The sequence below is a fragment of the Balaenoptera acutorostrata genome, chromosome 21 (genome assembly GCF_949987535.1).
Source record: "Balaenoptera acutorostrata chromosome 21, mBalAcu1.1, whole genome shotgun sequence".
NCBI lineage: Eukaryota > Metazoa > Chordata > Mammalia > Artiodactyla > Balaenopteridae > Balaenoptera > Balaenoptera acutorostrata.
In genome coordinates this window covers 5,373,622-5,392,178 of record NC_080084.1, presented here as the reverse complement: position 1 = coordinate 5,392,178, position 18,557 = coordinate 5,373,622, and the positions used below count along the sequence as shown (strand labels likewise).

Sequence of the window (18,557 nt, the reverse complement as noted above, 5' to 3'; positions counted from 1 at the left end):
TATAGCTGGAGCTTATTTTTCTTATCCACTCTGACAATCTCTGCCTTTTGATTGGATTGTTTAATCCATTCACATTAAAGGCTATTATTCATATAGCTGGATTTGTGTCTAGCATTTTGCTTTTTGTTTTCTACATGTCTCATGTCTTATTTCTCTCTTGTCTCCTTCTGGGCCTCCCACCATGCATATGCTGCTCTATTAATTGTTGTTTCAAAGGTCTCTTAGGCCCTGTTCACTTTTCTTTAATCATTTTTCTTTCTCTTCTTCAGATTTGATCATTTCAATTGTCCTAACTTCATGTTTGCTGAATCTTTCTTTTGCCTGCTTAAATCTGCCTTTGAACCCCTCTAGTGAATTTTTCATTTCTTTTATTGTACTTTTCAGCTACAGAGTTTATTTCTGGTTTCTTTAAAGGTTTTTTACCTATTGATATTTCCATTTTGCTCATACTTAGTTTTCTTGACTTTCTCCATATCTTCCTTTCTAGTTCTTGAGCATCTTTAAGACAGTTGTAAAGTCTTTGTCTAGTAGGTTTGCTTTCTTGTCTTTCTCAGGGACAGTTCCGTAGGTTTACTTTTTCCTTTGATTCGGCCATACTTGACTATTTTTTGGAATGCTTTATGATTTTTTTGTTGAAAACTGGACGTTTGGATCTAATGATGTGGTAACCAGATTCTACCCCCTCCTCAGGGTTTACTGGTTTTTTCTGGGTTTGGGGTTTTTCTGGTTTTGTTTTTTGGTTTGTTTGTTTGTTATATTTTTATTGTTTTAGGCTGTCTCCTAAGGACCTGCCAAAGATCAACATGAAGTGTAAACTTAAGATCATCTCAGGCCTTTCCTGAGCCTGAGCCTTTCCCTGGGTATGCATGGTGACTTTCTGCTTTCCTTGTATGTGCAGTTGCTTTTGAGTGCCCTAGTCTTTAATGCCTGGTTCCGAAGATAGGAGAAAAAAATGAAGTGGGGAGGAGAAGGCGCCAGTTCTTTAAATCCTTTGAAGTCACTTTAGCCAGAGGCGGAGCAGCTTGCAGTAGTGAGGGGCATGCGCCGATGGCTGCCCACCTCTGTGTCTGTACCTTTGTGATCAGAAGGAGCAATCAGCAAACAGAACACAGACTTCTGATATTGGAGGAAAGGACCTGATTGCCCACCATGGCTCTCACAAGCTGTGTGCAAGGTCTCCTGCAACTCCTCCACTGCCTGCATGGGCTGGAGGTGTGAGATGGGTAGTTGTCACTACGCTAAGAGCTGAAATTGACCAAAATTAACCACTGTTTACCATCCAAGCCTTCGCCTGGAAGTTACAAGCCTTTCATAGATTCCAGAGTTCCAACTACTTATATCAGATAGACTCTGCCAGTACTATTGTTGCTTTGGTTGGGAGACAGATTCGTGGTGCTTCCTACTCTACCATCTTGCCAGAAACCTCTTTCTTCACTTTCACTTTTGAAAGATAGTTTTGTAACATTATGTAGTTACATAATTACATTCTTGGTTAACAGGTTTTTTCTTCAGCACTTTGTCATCCCACTGCCTCCTGGCCTTTATTTTTTCTAATGAGAATTTAGCTGTTAATTGTATTGGTGTTCCTTTGTATATAAATAGTCACTTTTCTCTTGCTGCTTTCTAATTTTTCTCTTTATCTTTGCTTTTGATCATTTTTACTATGATGTGTGTGGGTGTGGATCTCTGTGTTTATCCTATTTGGTATTTGTTGAGCTTCCTGTGTGTGTAGATTAGTGTTTTTCCTCAAATTTGGGAAGTTTTCAGCCATTATTTCTTCAAATATTTTTTTCTGTTCTTCTCTCTGTCTCTCTCTCTCCCTCCCTTCCCCACTCCTTCCCTCCCTCCTCAGCTTCTCTCTCTCCTCTTCTTCTTCTTCTGGGACTCCCATTATGTATATATTGGTGTGTCTAATGGTATACTATGTTTCTCTGATGCTTTATTCATTTTTCTTCATTCTTTTTTCTCATTATTCAGCTTGCATTATCTCTACTTACCTTCAAGTTCACTGAGTTTCTTCTGCCAGTTCAAACCACTATCAAGTTTCTCTAGTGAATTTTTCATTTTGGTTATTGTACTTTACAATTCCAGAATATCCACTTGGTTCCTTTTTATTTGTATCTCCTTATCGATATTTTCTTTTCGATGAGATATTGTCATTATATCTTCCATTACTTCTTTAAGCATGGTTTCCATTGGTTCCTTGAACAGATTTGCAATGGCTGTTTTGAAATCTTTGTCTGTTAATTCTGACGTCTGGGCTCTCTCACAGACAGTTTCTATTGCCTACTCTGTCTCCTGTGTATGAGTTATGTTTTCCGGTTTCTTTGCATGTCTCATAACATTTTGTTAAAAACTAGGCATTTTATATATTGTGGGATTTCTGAACACTGATTCCAGTTACTCTCCACCCCCACCTCCGGCTTGCTGTGATTGTTTTCTTCTTTATTTAATCACTTGGCTGGACTAATTTAGTGAGGTTTATTTTCCTTTCAGTGTGATGTCTCCAGTTTCATTCCTTTGAAGGTGCAGCCTTGGGCATGCACACAGTCACTTGGGGTGACGGGTTTTAACAGATCTTTCTTTCTTTTCTTACCTGCCTCTTTCCCTGGTTCTCTCTGGTAAGTTAGCTTGTTCTCTCTTGTACAATTAACTTGTTGCTCTTGTGGAGCTACCAGCCTCCTCTTAATTGCTAACCACCGGGTTCTCCATCGTTCTTGAGAGCGCCTTAGGCGTGAACTTCCCCTACACACTTGCAAATAAAATAATTTCCTTTGGGGAGAGCTTCAGAGTTCTCTGTCTTTATAGCCTGCCGCACCCCCGAGAAAAAAACCTCAGACACCTTCTGGAGCTGGCAGTGGGGCCCACGGTCTGCTTCTCTAGCACTGATATGCCTGCATTATGAGCAGAGCTGTTTGTACTGTAGCCTCTGGTCCCCTTGACTTGCCTCTGCGGGCATGGAAACTTCACCCTTTGAGCATATTAGGGAGAAGGTGATCAGGGTCCCAGTATTCTTGGCCTGCTGCACCTGAGGTAGAGCCTCCATCCTATAGTGGGAGCTGAGTGGAGGAAGGGAGTCCTGACCTCTTGGCTGCACTTGCCTGGAGTTTAGCCTTTGCAACACAAAGGTGGGGGGCCTGAGAAATATTGGCAGCCTCCCCTCCCTGGGAGATACATACTATAGCCCATGACTGGGAACTGGGAGGAGAAGAAACATACATGCCACACAGTCTTAACTTTCTTATGAGATTTACATGTTCCTGAATGTTCATCTGCTGTATGCCCTTAGGACAACATGCACAGATTTTAAATGTTTTTCTTTTTTTTTTTCACCACTTACGGTAGTTATGGTGTGGAGGAGTTCAGAGCTTCTCATGCAGCCATTCCAGAAGTTGTTTACCTACTTATTGTTAATACTGTACAGTTTGTCTCACCAGTTTAAAACAATGAAAGTTTATTCATATCCCTTATGACGTTTAAAAAATGAAACTTTTATAATCTCTAAACCCAAACTATGAATTTAGAAATGAATAAAAATCCTGAAGATTTTGAGAGTTAAAAAAAATACGTATCATTCAGAAAAATATCTCAGTAAAACCACATCCAAGGTAAAAAAAAAATGTATCCAGACATGGAATTGTAAGAGAATATTACTTCAAGCAAACTATTGTTATTTTAAGGCTAAACTTATAATTGCTTTTTTGTGTGTAAATCACTGTTTGCTTGGATATTTTTCTTTCACATCAAAGATTGCATTTTAATACACAACTATATAAAACCGTCATGTCCAGAAACACCGGTTACCATCAGCCAAGAGCAATGTTCTTCACTCACTGCTTATCCAATTCACAGGGTCCCCAATATCAGGAAGAGTAATAACCCAACAAGCAAATTTGTTCTCTTTTTCCTTTAAATGCTATTCATAGTTGGCTATCTTTTTAAAATTCTGGAACACAGCTGGAGTTTTCTTTTATCGATCACATGGACTTTTAGATATGTCACTTATGACTGACTTTATAAAAGCCATAGGTTGTGGGTATGTGTATGTGTGCATAATTTTTTAAATAACTAAAGATGATCAGAGAATATTACTTCAATCTAAAAAAAAAAACGTATCAAGTGAAACTTTCAACTGCCTTCACCATTATGGTTATACTTCTAAGAAAGGGATTACACAAATTATAGTTAAAAGAAAAAAATCTCCTCATGTATTTGAATTTCCAAGCAAAAATTTTTGCTAATAACTTTAGACACCAATGTTTCTTTACTGTAATGACAGAATTATTTTTAGTACACGTAACAGGTACACAACTAATAAACATTTAGATTTTACAAAATTTTGAAACTTCTTTAATTTGGAATTTGATAGTTCAAACTATGCAGTAGTTTAAAGCAAAGTTTATAGTTGCATTATAAACAAGTATTTTAAAAAGTGGCAACAAATTCTACTCTATTCCAGAAACCCATTTTAAAGAATCTGAACAGAATTGCTTAAATGTAAATGGCATACAGAGAACAGATGTCCAGTTGTCAGGAGTATTTCACAAAGGGATTCTGCAGGGTTTGGAGGTTAGGCAAGTGTTCAGTGATTTCTAGGTCCATTCTAATTCTAAAATTCTACAGTTTTCCTAGCAGTTCTATTAAGAAACAGTTATTTCTTCTATTATTGCCAAATTATATCATTCATAGATGGAAACTTTAGGATGTCACTATTGGTGCTTAAAATAAATGTCATCTTTCATACTATGGTGAAACTCACAAGGGTCTCCTCCCCACTTGTTCCAGACTGAGACCTTGTCCTTGCTGTTTCAGACTAAGTTTCACTATGATTGAAGAGGACCTATTTTAGCCTAAATGTTCTCCTTCTCTTGGCAATGTCATAAACGATACAATAGACAAAATGAATTTTAACAAAATGAATTTTTAAAACATTTCAACAAATGTTCCTTTCAAATTCAGAAATAAGCGCCTGTACCTCAAACTCCCTGTGTTAAACATAATAAATGATTTAAATGCAAACAGTTGGTATACATGCTGCTTGCTCAGTTCTCTCCAAATAGGGATTTATGTCTCATGAAAAAAAAGTAGCTTCAGGTTAAATCATAACGCTAAGACATTAAGTAATTATGATGATCACTTTTACAATTCAATGTTGGATTCTTGGTTCTGAGGACATGGACACACACACACACACAGATTTTTTTTACGTAGATGACAATTTAGATTTAAGATATATACTTTGCAAAATATTTACCCACATATTCTCCAGGAATCGCTAGAGAGATGAAATGTAAAAACAAACTACTTACAGATTTTGTGGCTTCTAAAATCAGTGATGAGACTCATGAATAACTAGAAAAAAATCCTGATTCCTTAGAGTTAGTTCTAAGTGTTATCAGATGATATAATTTCAAGTCATCATAATTTTCTATTTTTGAAATACTGGTTCATAAAAAGTCGAATCTCCCTGAATCAAAGTACTGGCATGGCAGTGAATTACACTGAAAATCAGGTCTTCAAAAGACACTCTTGGACATCACCACTGCGTATCTTTAATACAGCCTTCAAAGGTCTGTGCAGCACTTTGAAATATGAAATAATTACAGTTGGAGCAGTTACTCTAAATCTCAGTAGGTAATTCCTACAGCAGTACTTGTTTACTCAGAACGGTTTTCATTTCAAATATATGTAAACTTTCTCACAAAGTCAGAACACAACTCACAGTTTGAACAGAAACCTCAGTATTTGAGTCTCGGCATTAAGTAAAATAAACATTACCTATTAGGACGCTTTTGAATGCAAATCACTCCTTAAGGTAAATGGGATGTAATTTCTAACTTGTGGTAAAAGTGAAGAAATCGTTTTTTACGTGAAGTCTTGACCAAAATCAATTAGTCAAGTGCAAGATTTCCACCTTATGGAACAAGTCAAACTCTACCCACACAACACATCTGGCAGAGATCTGGATGCAGGTACACCTACAGTTGGGGACTGGATGTCCCTTAGCTCGGGGCAGTGAAAGAAAAAGGCAAGCCACGGATCAGCCCCCATTGGTCATTGGTCATTACCTCACTGATAACAATGCCTACTTTGCTTACTGGAGAGTGTATCTTCCAGTGGAGACACACTTCTAATTCTATAATGCCAGACAGTGGGGGGAAAAGAAGGGTCCACTTTTTAAAAATCCATTCTTTAAAGTCTTTTAACCATTTTGAGTAGGTATGGAATGACTCATTTTCTGCTCTAAAGACAACCAATCTTTTTTTTTTTTAAGTATTGACTTGCCAATTTATCTTTGATAAGTGATTAAGAAAGATAAATGAATCTGCTGACTTTACAAATAAGAATATGTGAATAAGAATATATATATATATATATATATATATATATATTCTGAGACGTTATTGCCCTATGCTTCTGATTTAAAATGTGACTAAGTTCTCTCAATAAACTGTTCATTTAAAATTTTAAACTTTAAACTTAAATCACCCTTACTGCACTGTTATCATTCTCTTTACTTTTTTTCATATCATTTCTATAAATACTCAAATTAAGAAACAAAAATCCCCAATCTTGAAACCAACTTACAATGAAGCTAGTTTATAACTTTAAAAATATTTTGTTAAAATGTAAAAACCCTGAAATTACAAACAAAACATTTACAAGTTTACAGTATATATCTAATTTATTCTTTTAAAAAAATATTCTGAATTGTTTTTATACAAGTGACCAAGTGTAATTTTTTTCAAACGAAACTCCTCTACAGGCTAGAAGAGGGCAGGTGGTATTGCCCCATTGAACACCAACACAGATTTCACTCTTCACGCCAGGACTTCAACTATTTCAAAATAGTCATTTGGTAGAATCACATAACCCCTCTCGGAGATGTCGTCTTTCTCCTTCTGGAAGTGCACGACCTCCTTCAGCTTCTCCAGCTGCCACTCCTGTCTTCTGCACCGCTGCTGTGCGGTCTTGAGCTTCTTTCTGAGCTTCTCTACTTGCTGTTCGAGCTGGTGAATCCTCTTCCTCTGGTGCATGGTGTCCTCCACAGTGCAGTTGTGGTCACAGAACACGGAGAGGTTATCAGGGGTCTGAAGAGGAGGCATGAGTAACCCGATAGCAGCATCGACCTGGGAAACGGGGGGTGTTGAAGGAGGTCGGGGAAGCTGTTCTTGGGGCTCCAGAAGATCTTCCTTCTAAACCAAAGATGCAGAGCACATTTCAGTTTTATGACGAAACGGTTCACAAGAACTCATCTGTGGAATTTAAGAATACTAGACTCATTTCTGTCTCCTCGGTATAGAAACATTCTAAAATGAGAAAACAGTTCAAGTTTTAATTGTACTTTTCTTTCTGAAGTAGAAATGGGGTGCAAGAAACACAGAATGATTATTAAGATTTAATTAAATACTAAGCACTTAAAACTGAGGGGAAAAATACTTTGAAACTGAACTATCACTGACAAAGAAAAATCAAAACTTATCAACATGTAAGTAGGACTACAGAGTGATCTCAAAGTAAGTTATGAAGCTAGATTGAGTTTCTTAGCGTGAGGATATTTAACTTTAATAAACTGCACTTTGTATTTTTAAAAAGTATTTCACTGTGAACAGTGGTTATTTACAAGTGATGGGTTCCAGGCAACATTTATTCTCTTAACACTACTCTGGATTTTCCAAATTTTCCACAGTGAACACATTAATTTTATAAACAGAAAACCACCCAATATTTTAAAACACTTATTACCTTGTCATGTGGTTCAGTACAAAGAAATATTGTGGGGACAGCGTCCTCTTTCAGTAACTTGCTGTTGCACTCCCTCTTAAAGCAGTCCGGAGTAAAGTGTTCTGAGCAAATGCTGCTGTACTTGGTGGGCTTCAAGTTTTTCCTTCTGACGGCTGCCTCCCATTTTTTACAAAGACTGGGTCGAGTAAGAGGAAACCTAAGAAGAGGACATAATTCAGTTTTCTAACCTTATTCAAAAAAAAAGGCACACTCAGACTTTCCTGCTTAGAAAAGAACTAGCTTACATCAGTGTTAACACACCAAGGAGGAATTGGATTAAAACACCAGCCCTGTGAATCTTTTTTTTTTTGACAGTGTTTAGTTGTGTCCTTACTACCTTAGTTTGTTGAGAATGTACTTGTTTTGACATAGAAAAGAGACTTGTGGTTGCCAAGGGTGGGAGAGGGGGAGGTATGGAGTGGGAGTTTGGGATTAGCAGATGCGAACTATTACATATAGAGAATGGATAAACAACAAGGTCCTACTGTATAGCACAGGGAACTATATTCAATATCCTGAGATAAACCATAATGGAAAAGAATACGAAAAAGAATGTATACATATGCATAACTGAATCACTTTGCTGTACAGCAGAAACTAACACAACATTGTAAATCAAGTAGACTTGAATCAAGTAAATTTTTTAAAAATGTACTTCTTTTAAAATCCTATAACTAAAGTGACCACCACTAATGTGGAATATAAGTCACCCCTCCCAGTATGGTATCTTTGTTCTTCTTAAAAAGCAATATTTCTTACAGGAATCTGATTGATCACATAGCAGTTATAAGAATGTCAGATACAATGACATACACAATCTAAACAGGACAGGCTGATTAAGAATTTACATAATATAAAAATATTCTTATTAAAAGGTAGCCATGTGGATAGATGCACGCAGGTCGAGTAAGAGGAAACCTAAGAAGAGTTAAGTGATGGGAGGCTAGGGTCAAGGCCCATGTGCAGCGATATTGTAAATAACCTTCACTAACAGATACAGGGATTCCACACACATCTAAATACACAAGGGTAAATCGTATAGGTCCACTATCTGTTTATCTCAGTTTTTAACGCTTAACTTTTATACTGAAGACACTAAAAGTTTCACGTAAAAATACATGCTATAGAGTGAATTTGTATTATTTTTTCACCAGTGATTTTCTGTGTGTTGTAAAACAAAATTACACATTTATAACTATGTACTGAGAAAAAGAAGCTTTTGGTTCTCTTAGAATCAGTCTGGCAAATATGAATTAATCAAATTAGTCAAATCATAGTGAGAAAGAAATAAAGAAAAGTATTCATTTCGAATTACCACTTAATCAACTGAAATATGTCCATTAGGCCCAGATAAAGGGAGCTAGGAAGAGCTTAAACTTATTGTGATTTTATTCTTCCAGGTCAAGGATTTAGTGAGCTGGGGGGATTGGAAAGAAGCCAGAAAAGGGTGTTTTGAATGTGTGTCCCACAGTTCCTCTTCCAAGTGAGGTACGCCTGAGCCTGACTCTGCTGTGGTCAGGAAGCTCTAACCCACCGTCGGGGCAGTCCCTTTTCTTTGCCCAGCACAGCTGTGCCCACTGCCATCAGGGAGAAAGCGAGAAAAGGACTCCTAGAAGGTTCCTGCTGGGAGTGCCTCTAGAAGTACAAACATGGTACAATCACTGGTAAAACTCAGCACTCAGGGCCTCCAGACTCAAGGACTACAATGCAGGTTCTTTCGGAGGTCAAGATCTTTCCCATTTACTTCCCGAAACTGTTCTTTTAGATAAGGGCTGAGAGGCAGGTTAGCCCTTCTTTCGATTAAATTGACTATTTAACAGCCAGCAGAAACTCAGTACTTCTGATGTGTGAATGTCATCCTTAACGAGTCTGCAGTGCCAATGAAGGGTCTTCCCTATGTTTGGATTCCCTCTGCCATATCATTAGAAATGGGGAGGTGGGAACACAATGCCTTTGATCACATCTCCATCCCCAGACCTACTCCTTCACTTTGGAAGTCCCTAGGGAACTTAATCTTCTAATTTCATTTAAAAAAGGATATATCCTTGCTCTGCTAACATGAATTCCTTGCTAGCATAGTGTAATTATATGGGCCAAATGGAAGACAGATAAAGAAATAAACAGGATCGTAGAGGAAAAATGATATTGCTAAGTAAGAGGACGAGGTGTGTTGGGCGATGTGGTTAATGTCACGTGTGTGTGGGATGGGTCCCTGGATACTGGATGCTAACCAGGGCAGGCCCACTCGTAGGTAAATTTAATTGTCTCCCAGAAGAATGGTTTGCACGGTGGCACTTGCAGTTGCTGGGGCGTGATTGTCCCACCAGGACTAAGACCCTGTGGTTGCCTGGGCTTAGGTAGCTACCGTAGTGAGCAAGCTACAACAAGCTGGTTCCTCAAACCTGACCCATTGGCCCTGCAAAACAGAAACTGTGTCAAGTGTAGGAGCAGCAATGGGGTTCTTCAGAGCAGCTCAAAACCACTGATGGAAAACGTCTTCATCTTGGCTGGTGCGAGCACATGCTCAGGTACTGTGGCAGGACCTTGGGGGAATGTTTTCAACATTCAGGGTTCTTTGGATCTGCCCCCTTCCATCCTAAGTGGTTCAATGTGTGTCTGTGTGTGTTTGCATTTTCACACCTCCTTTCCTTGTGGGCATTGGCCTTGGTCTTGGGAGGCAGTAGAAAGTAATGTCACACACTCTGAGTTAAAACCCCAGTGCTGACGCTTACCACCCATGTGAACTTGGAAAATTACTTAACCTCTCTGAGCTCAGCTCCCTGAAATGAGAAACATAGATAATAACAGTGCACATCTCAGCAGAGGACCAGATGAGATAAGGTAAAGCCTTCAACACATTTCTTGACAAGCGTGAAGCACTCGAGAAATTTAAGTTCCTAATGTTATGGGTAGTGATGTTAGTAACAGCAGAACAGCTGTGGAAAAAGTGAGCAAGAGAAAATGCCCCGGGCTCTGGTTTCAACTGACGGAGCACCGTGTGGGGTTTTTTCTTCCTCCTAATTAGTTCCCGCATCCTGTCCGTATCCTGCCTGTAACCTGGTCCTGCCGTTCACTGGTTAAGTGACTTAGAGAAGCGTGTGGCTCAGGATGGGTCCTGAGCTAACCCATCTCTCGGCGGACGCGTAGAAGTTTATTTTTCACTCAGGCAAGCTTGGCTGTAGGTCCGAGGAAGCTGTCCTCCCTGCCGTGGCCAAGGTCACCAGGACCTTCCCATTTCACGCCTCCCAAGGAGGAGTCTCCCCAGTCGCCCGGGCGGAGGGGGCGGGTGGCGCCAGAGCCACCCCGTCTTCTGTGCGTCCAGACAGCGCTGCTCCTGGCGGCCCCCAGGCCACGTCTGGTCCGGTAGCCTCTCCTGCGCCTCACTTTCCGTATCTACGAAATGGAAAGACTGCCTCCCAGGGCTGTGAGGATTAATAGTAGGTACAGAGGATGCATAGTACCTTTGTCAGGGTCCTGGCAGGAAGCAGCTGGCACACTGACAAGAATTTATTGTTCCCAGAGACAGTGAGTGATGCCACTTGGTACAGCGTGTGAGCACGTGTTTGAAATCCGACTCCTTCGAAGCAGGTCAAGCCCAACTCTAGAGCAGACAACAAGGGAGCCCCCGGGAATGTAACAGGGCAGATCTGGGGGTAGAGGCACAGCACGTGGCCAGCACAGCACATAATAAACCTTCGTCAAATCTAAAACGCTCAGCCTGCATCCCCATTCAACTGGGCTTGTAGAGTGTTGCTGGCTCCCTGCCACCCCCAAACATGGGTCTGGCTTATTTTCTGGTCTTTCTCTCCCCCTTCACTAAAGCATCGAGAAGAAAGGGTTGTGACTGCAGACCCCAGGTTGTAGCACAAATCCAGAGAAACATATAACACAGGACCACCCACGTGTGTCCTTGGATGCACTGTGGCCACCGTTCCCCTCGGTATGGACGGAGCCGCTGTATCTCCACCTGGACACGCTTGGCTCCCTGAGGCTCCGCTGAGAAGGACGCGGAGTAACTAGGACCCCGAGGATCCCCTCCCCACGGCTCAAGCCCCCCCCCTCCCTCCTGGACTCTCACAATGGCTCCCGATGGGCCTCCCTGCTCTGTGCCGACTCCATCCAGACAGCCTTGCTCCCATTTTAAAAAACATTCGCTACATTTGGGATGTCACAAAAGCAGAAGGGCTGGTAAAACGTTTCGTGGGCTGGTAAATATTTTTCATCTATTTGCATGGTTGACTGATACTATTTACTAAATTTGTTTTTAATGTGATTAGCATCCTTTATGACTCACTCAGCAAAAGCTCTTTTTTCCTCTGAATCCATAACTAATGGCTAATTTCCAAATGTTAATCATTATTTCTGAATTATTTCCAACTTGAAACTGTGAATATAAGGCCATGACCTAATAATGTCTTGAATATCACTGAATAAAATAATTCTTCTATAACCAAAAAAAAAAAAAAAAAACATTCGCTGCTCCCGCTTTCACAGAGAACTGAGTCCAAACCTCAGCCTGTTACCTGACGCTACTCTCTCTCTCCCCCCTCCTACCACACCCTCCATCCAAGGCCAACTCTAACCACACCCAAGTAGTCAGTTTCCTACTGTTCCCCTCCTCCCAGCTTGGGTCCTGATGGAAAGCCTCTCTTACAGCTACGGCCCTACGCTCCTCTGACTGCCGACCGAGTCCGTGCCAACGTGCTCCATCCTCCCAGGAGGAAAAAGTCCCTTTTTATCTTCCATGGTCTTGTATGACTGTTGTCTGCCTGATGCTGGTGATTTATGTATATGTTTGTCTCCTTTACCAGATTACAAGCATCACCAAAATCATCCTCATTTCTGTATCCTTCTCATGATGCTTGGCATGGTGTTTCACATGCATAGGTACTCAATAAGTAAATCCATTGAGTCTTTTTCAAGAGCAATTCCCGTAAGAGCTGGGGAAGGAGAAGTCTCCATTGGCAGCCCTTAATTTATTCTATTTTATTTTTTAAATTGAAGTATAGTTGATTTACTATATATATATATATTCTTTATCAGAGTCTTTTCCATTATGGTTTATTACAGGTTATTGAATATAGTTCCCTGTGCTACACAGAAGGACCTTGCTTATTTTATATATAGTAGTTTGTATCTGCTAATACCAATCTCCTAATTTATCTCTCACCTCCTTTCTCCTTTGGTAACTAGAAGTTTGATTTCTATGTCTGTGGGTCTGTTTCTGTTTTATAAATAAGTTCATTTGTATCATATTTTAGATTCCACATATAAGTGATATCATATGACAACTGTCTTTCTCTGACTGACTTCACTTAGTATGATCATCTCTAGGTCCCTCCAAGTTGCTGCAAATGACATTATTTCATTCTTTTTTATGGCTGAGTAATATTCTAGTGTATACATGTACCACATCTTCCTTATCCATTCCTCTGTCGAAGGACACTTAGGTTGCTTCCATGTCTGGGCTATTGTGAATAGTGCAGCTCTTAATTTAGATACATCTCTCTTTGTTAAAAAAAAAAGCCTCCCCAAACCCAAACCTCTACCAGTGGAGGGATATGGAGCGCAGGACACATACCTGGCGTTACCTGGCGTGCCCCGCCCCATGAGAACCATTCAAAGCACTGCTTTGTTTGCACTAGAGTCAGGGTTCTGGGAGGGGCCCAAAGGCAACAGAGGCGGCATCTCGTGTGGCTTGTGACCTTCTGCTTCAAGATCACTTCGTCTCGCAAGGAGACGAAAGTCTGGCTGTCCTTAAGGTGCCGGTCGAGATGGACTCAGAGACTCTCATTAGGACATTTGCACACACAGGACTCCCTGCAGAAGAGCATGCATTGCCAAGACCCCTGCTTCCCTCCTGCAGGCCTTCTAGCCCACGGTCTATTTGCAGACAAGTCTTCACCTTTATCACTGAGCTGCCAGCGAGGGTAGGCTTCCCTCCCATACGGTCTGGAAAATGGGGGCAGCCTCCCTTCCCGGGATGGCTCAGAGCCTCAGCCCTCCACTGCTCTGCTCTCTCCCTGGGAAGTTGCTGGTCACTTCCTGTCCCCTGATCTGGCCCTGCCGCTGGCCCAGGACGTGAGGAGGGCTCCCCTCCCCCAGTACCCCGGCCTCTGCAGCAGCTCAGAAGTCACATCCTGTGTTTGTGTTGTGTATTCCAGCCCCGAGGTCCCAAGCCCTGGACACACAGCTCCTCGTTCCTGTTCCCTTTGCTCACCGTGTCCTGGCAAGGTTGAGATCAGTCTCACGAAAAGGAAAGGAGGAAAAAGCCTCCACGCTGGCTTGGTCTTGGGATGAAATGGATGCAGAAGACAGCTTGTCAAACTGGAAACTTTTATTTTCCTTTTCCTCTTCTTTTTATCTTTCCTATCAGGTCTTCTGTCCACTTCCCACTGCCTTCTTTCAAACAGGAAAGACACTGATTAGCTGCTGGATTTTTTTTTTTTTTTAAACAACTATTGTTTTAGATTTCTTGTTGTTCGCTGAATGTTATTGTTTTTACTGCCAAATGAGCTTCGGTGGTTGATGTAGGGGGTCTCTTGGGAACTTAACTTTTTCAAGTTGAAGTGGAAAAGCTTTTTTGTTTGAACTGGCTTTTACTGGGTGCTTCAAGATTTGCTCTTAGCTCTTTGATGGGGGACTGAATAGCACTATGTTTCCTTTGAGGTCCCAGTAAATAAAGGATCCCATGTCCTCCTGGGCACTTTATCGGGATTTTGCTGTGTGTGCTCTCTAACAGTCAGATGCAGATTCCAGGAAAATGACATATAAGTGAATATAAATAATCTAATATTTTTAGAATTTGTTTTGGCCATACTCCTGGTCTCATTCTACTTCTTGTAGCAGATGGCTTTAAAGAGCATTAGCTATGCATATATTAAATATAATATACATATACCAATATTAAATATTATATTGGTGTATAAATGTAATATATTACTGTTTATATGAATGTATAACAATTATGTATTATATTAACACGTATTTTTGCATAGCATATATTGTACAAACTATATGACTAATGCAATGTATTTATATGTTTATTATGTTCACAGTATTAATATATCATGTAATATTGATTATAAAACAATTATATCATAATATAGAAATATATCATTATTATCTGATAGAATACATTATATTTAATGTATTCTATATAACACAATACATAATGTTTATAAGACAAGTATATTATATAATACTTATATAAAAGTATATATATTTTAATTATACACTACACATACAAATATGTATAACTATTTATAACTTTATTTACGAAGGAATCTGTTCATACAAATTGATGTAAAAATATGCAATATTTTAAATCAAATGGGCCATAATCTCATTACCTACACATAACTACTTTTAAAATCTTGAATCCTGTCTAAATCATGCTTACATATCTCTCAACCTGTTTTTCTACACATGCACATATACATTTATACACAATATATATGTATACTACCACTTTTCAGTTCACTGTATATACATATATGATATATATAATTATATTCCTGTGTATGTAGACAGATATAAATCAAAGGTATGTGTATAGGTATGTATTTCACATATTTATATAAATATATCATATAAATAATGTATGTGTGTATAAATACATGATTATATACATACATACACAGAAATATACTTATTTAAACAAAAGAGACCTAAATAAACATAGTTCTCAAAGAATAAAACTAGTTATGTCTCACCGTTTCAAGAACAGTTTATAGTTTTCTACTGTATGTGCTTCTATAATTGTTATGAACAATTCCCATTTGTTGAATGTTAAGTTGTTTTAATTTTTGCCATTATTAATGAAGCTCTGAAGAATATGGTGGGCAAGATTACTTGAAAAACTCTCCTAAAAGAAAAGAGTTCGGTATGCTAGGTGAAATGGAAACAACTTATTTTTAAGTGCATGTCTGATTTTTGAAGTGTGCAGTAGAAATTTCCAGGACCCCTGAAAGAAGGGGGGTACATGTGTGAGAGTTATAGCTATATTAAGAGTGGACTGAAGATCTTGATAGCTTAGAACAGAAGCTGGCAATCCTGTTTTTATGGAGCGAAATAGCAAATGTTTTAAGCTTTGTGGACCAAAGAGGCAAAATTGAGGATATTATTTAGGTACTTAAGTAACCATTTAAACTATTAGCAGTTAAAATGTGAACATTATTCATAGCTCATAGGCCATAAAAAATAGGCATCTGTCTGGATTTGGAATACAGGCCATAGTTTAATGACACACCTGACCTGACACAGAGACTTGCTGTTAAAATGGCCATGACCACATGGGAGGCAGGAGATGACTCCATCCCTCCTAGATGGGAAGTTAGAACTAAACCCATCTATCCCTAGGTTCACCTCTAATGAAAGGGTGTGCTAGTAAAAAAAAATATCTGCTGGCAAAGGGAGACTAAGACCAAATTCTCGTGGCCTCTGCTCTGGGTAGGAAACAGGTAGGACATCTTGAGAATTCTGAACCCCAGATCTGTGTTCACAGTGTTTGAGTTGCAAATTTATTTGCGGTCTTGCAAACAGAAGGGAAGAAATTACCTTAAAATGCTCCCAGATGGGTGGTATTCCAAACACAGAACTAAACACTCTCTGGAGAGGTAGACCTTCAACCCAGGCCTATAGCGTTCCCACAGATAAAGTTTAGCTAAACATGAGCTCATGATCTAAATTTACACAATAATGAAGAAATCAGCTACAATGGGAGAGAATCAGCAAAAACAATCAATACCAGAATTAGATTCCCAAGGCCATCCATTGAATGTTGGAATTATCAGGTGCAAGGCAGAAAACAGACATAAAACTAGAACTGAAACAAGGAACAGGATGTTTTAAAAGAGTGGGTAGGCTCTTTAAAAAATTTCTAAAGTACATGTCATTGATAAAGCTAAAAACTCAAAGGTTGTGTAAAACAGCAGATTAATCATGGAGAAGAGTGAAATTATGCTCTTTTTAAAAATATGGCAAATCAGATTTTCTGCCTAATTATGTAAGTAGATTTATCTTTAAAAAAGTACACATGTTTTAAAGACTTATTGGCTGTAAAATAACTAAAGGATATTTCAGAGGGCTTCTCTCCAAAGAAAAGTGAGAAGTAGCAAAACACAGAAAGTCGAGGGGAAAAAATGTCAATATATACATTGCTATAGGGTGCACTAAGGCTTAGGCCAGCAACAATGTGGAGGTGCTGACCCTTAGACACTTACAACTAAGCTGGCATCTTCAAAAAGTGCAACTATTTATAACTAAAAAGATTTATTAAAATTAAAAACCAAGTGTTTTAATTGACATCAGAAGAGCAAAACAATAAACCATGAGAACATAGAAAAAATAGATAATAAAGATATGAGAACTTAATAAAACAGAAAAAAGTATAAAATTGAGGTGATTTAGTAAATCAAAAGAATATTCTTTGAAAAGATTTTAAAAACACACTTCGATTAAGCAAAACAAAAACATAAGTAAATAATACACAGAAAGAATCAGGACAATGTTATAGCAGAGAGTACAAACAGAGAATATATGAAATGCCAGTAAATTTGAACATTTATGTAAAGTGGACAATTTCCTAGCTCCTAAAGTTTACCAAAACTGACCCAAGAGGAAATTATATAGCTGGAGTTCTTTCACCAGTAAAGGAATTAAGTCAATAGTTTACAGTCTTTCACCAAGAAAATACCAGACCCACCCAGAACGTTTGGGTGGGGAATTCTATCAAACGTCTATTAAACAGATAACATCAGTATTAATAAAGAAAAACTTCTAGAGAGTAGCAAAGGAAGAATGCTCCTTTATTCATCTTAGGAAGTCTATATAATCCTAATACTTAAAATAGATTAGGACTGTAAGGAAAAAGAAACTTACAGGTCAAATTTACTTGTAAATATAAAAGCAAACATTTTAAGCTATGATATTAGCTACCCAGGTTCACTAGAGTAAGAAAAAGCATGAGCAAGTTAGGTCATCCAATGAATGAAAAGGTAGTTTAATGTCAAGAATATATATCAATAGATTGAAATCACCACATTTTATTTCTTTCATCTGTCTCTGTAAAAAATTGATAAGTACTTATATTGACCTCTCTTGTACTAGGCACTGTCCTAAGTCATTTACATATTTACTCCTTTAAACCTTCTATTATCCCTGGGCGAAGGTTCTATTTTGCTTCCATTTCTTAGCTAAGACTCTAACCCCCAGGAAAGTAAAGCAACATTTGCAAGTTTTTGTGGATGGTCAGTGATGGGACCAGTACAGGAACATCCAAAGTCTGTGCTTGGAAACAGTGCCCCATGTTGACACTCACATTACAGATGAAAGGAAAGGAAGCATGCACTTACCATACAGATGAAATCTCACCTTACAGGTTAAAGGAAAGGAACCATGCACTTACATTATAGGTTAATACCCATATAACAGGTTAAAGGAAAAAGAAACATGTGCTTCTCTCAAAAGTTGTAAAGAGAGCATATCTATTTCTAAATATATTTCCCAATTTCTTTTGCTTGTTTTCTGACCTTTGTAGTGCATTTTGCCATGAGGAAAATTTTAATTCTTATATAATTAAATGTATCCTTTTTCTTTGTATCTTAGAAAGATGTTCCTCATGAATAATTTATTTCAAGTCTCCCAGGTTTCTGATACTTTTACAGTTTCATGATTTTTTTACTTTTAACTAGTTGCTCTATCTAGAATTTATTAATGATAGCCATATTTTCCCACTTTTGTTGAATAAGTTTGGCTACTGATCCAAAATG

General features: G+C 38.7%; 1 protein-coding gene across 1 annotated transcript; it reads right to left on the bottom strand.

The window, feature by feature from the left end:
- Positions 1–6,410: 6,410 nt before the first annotated feature.
- On the bottom strand, positions 6,411–18,330 carry LOC102999485 (THAP domain-containing protein 1). The gene is made up of 4 exons (XM_057537494.1): positions 18,318–18,330; positions 14,006–14,138; positions 7,747–7,942; positions 6,411–7,196 (listed from the first exon to the last, which is right to left on the bottom strand). The coding sequence occupies exons 1-4, from the start codon at positions 18,328–18,330 to the stop codon at positions 6,822–6,824; spliced, it is 717 nt and encodes a 238-aa protein (XP_057393477.1). The 3' UTR covers positions 6,411–6,821.
- Positions 18,331–18,557: the final 227 nt, after the last annotated feature.

What these genes read in the sequence shown, in the direction of transcription:
- LOC102999485 (XM_057537494.1), bottom strand. An exon ending in CTCAACCTTGCCAGGACACG is followed by an intron (nt 7,943 to 14,005) that starts GTGAGCAAAGGG and finishes TCCTCTTCTTAG; the next exon opens with GTTTCCTCTTACTCGACCCA. An exon ending in GTACTGAACCACATGACAAG is followed by an intron (nt 7,197 to 7,746) that starts GTAATAAGTGTT and finishes TCTTTGGTTTAG; the next exon opens with AAGGAAGATCTTCTGGAGCC.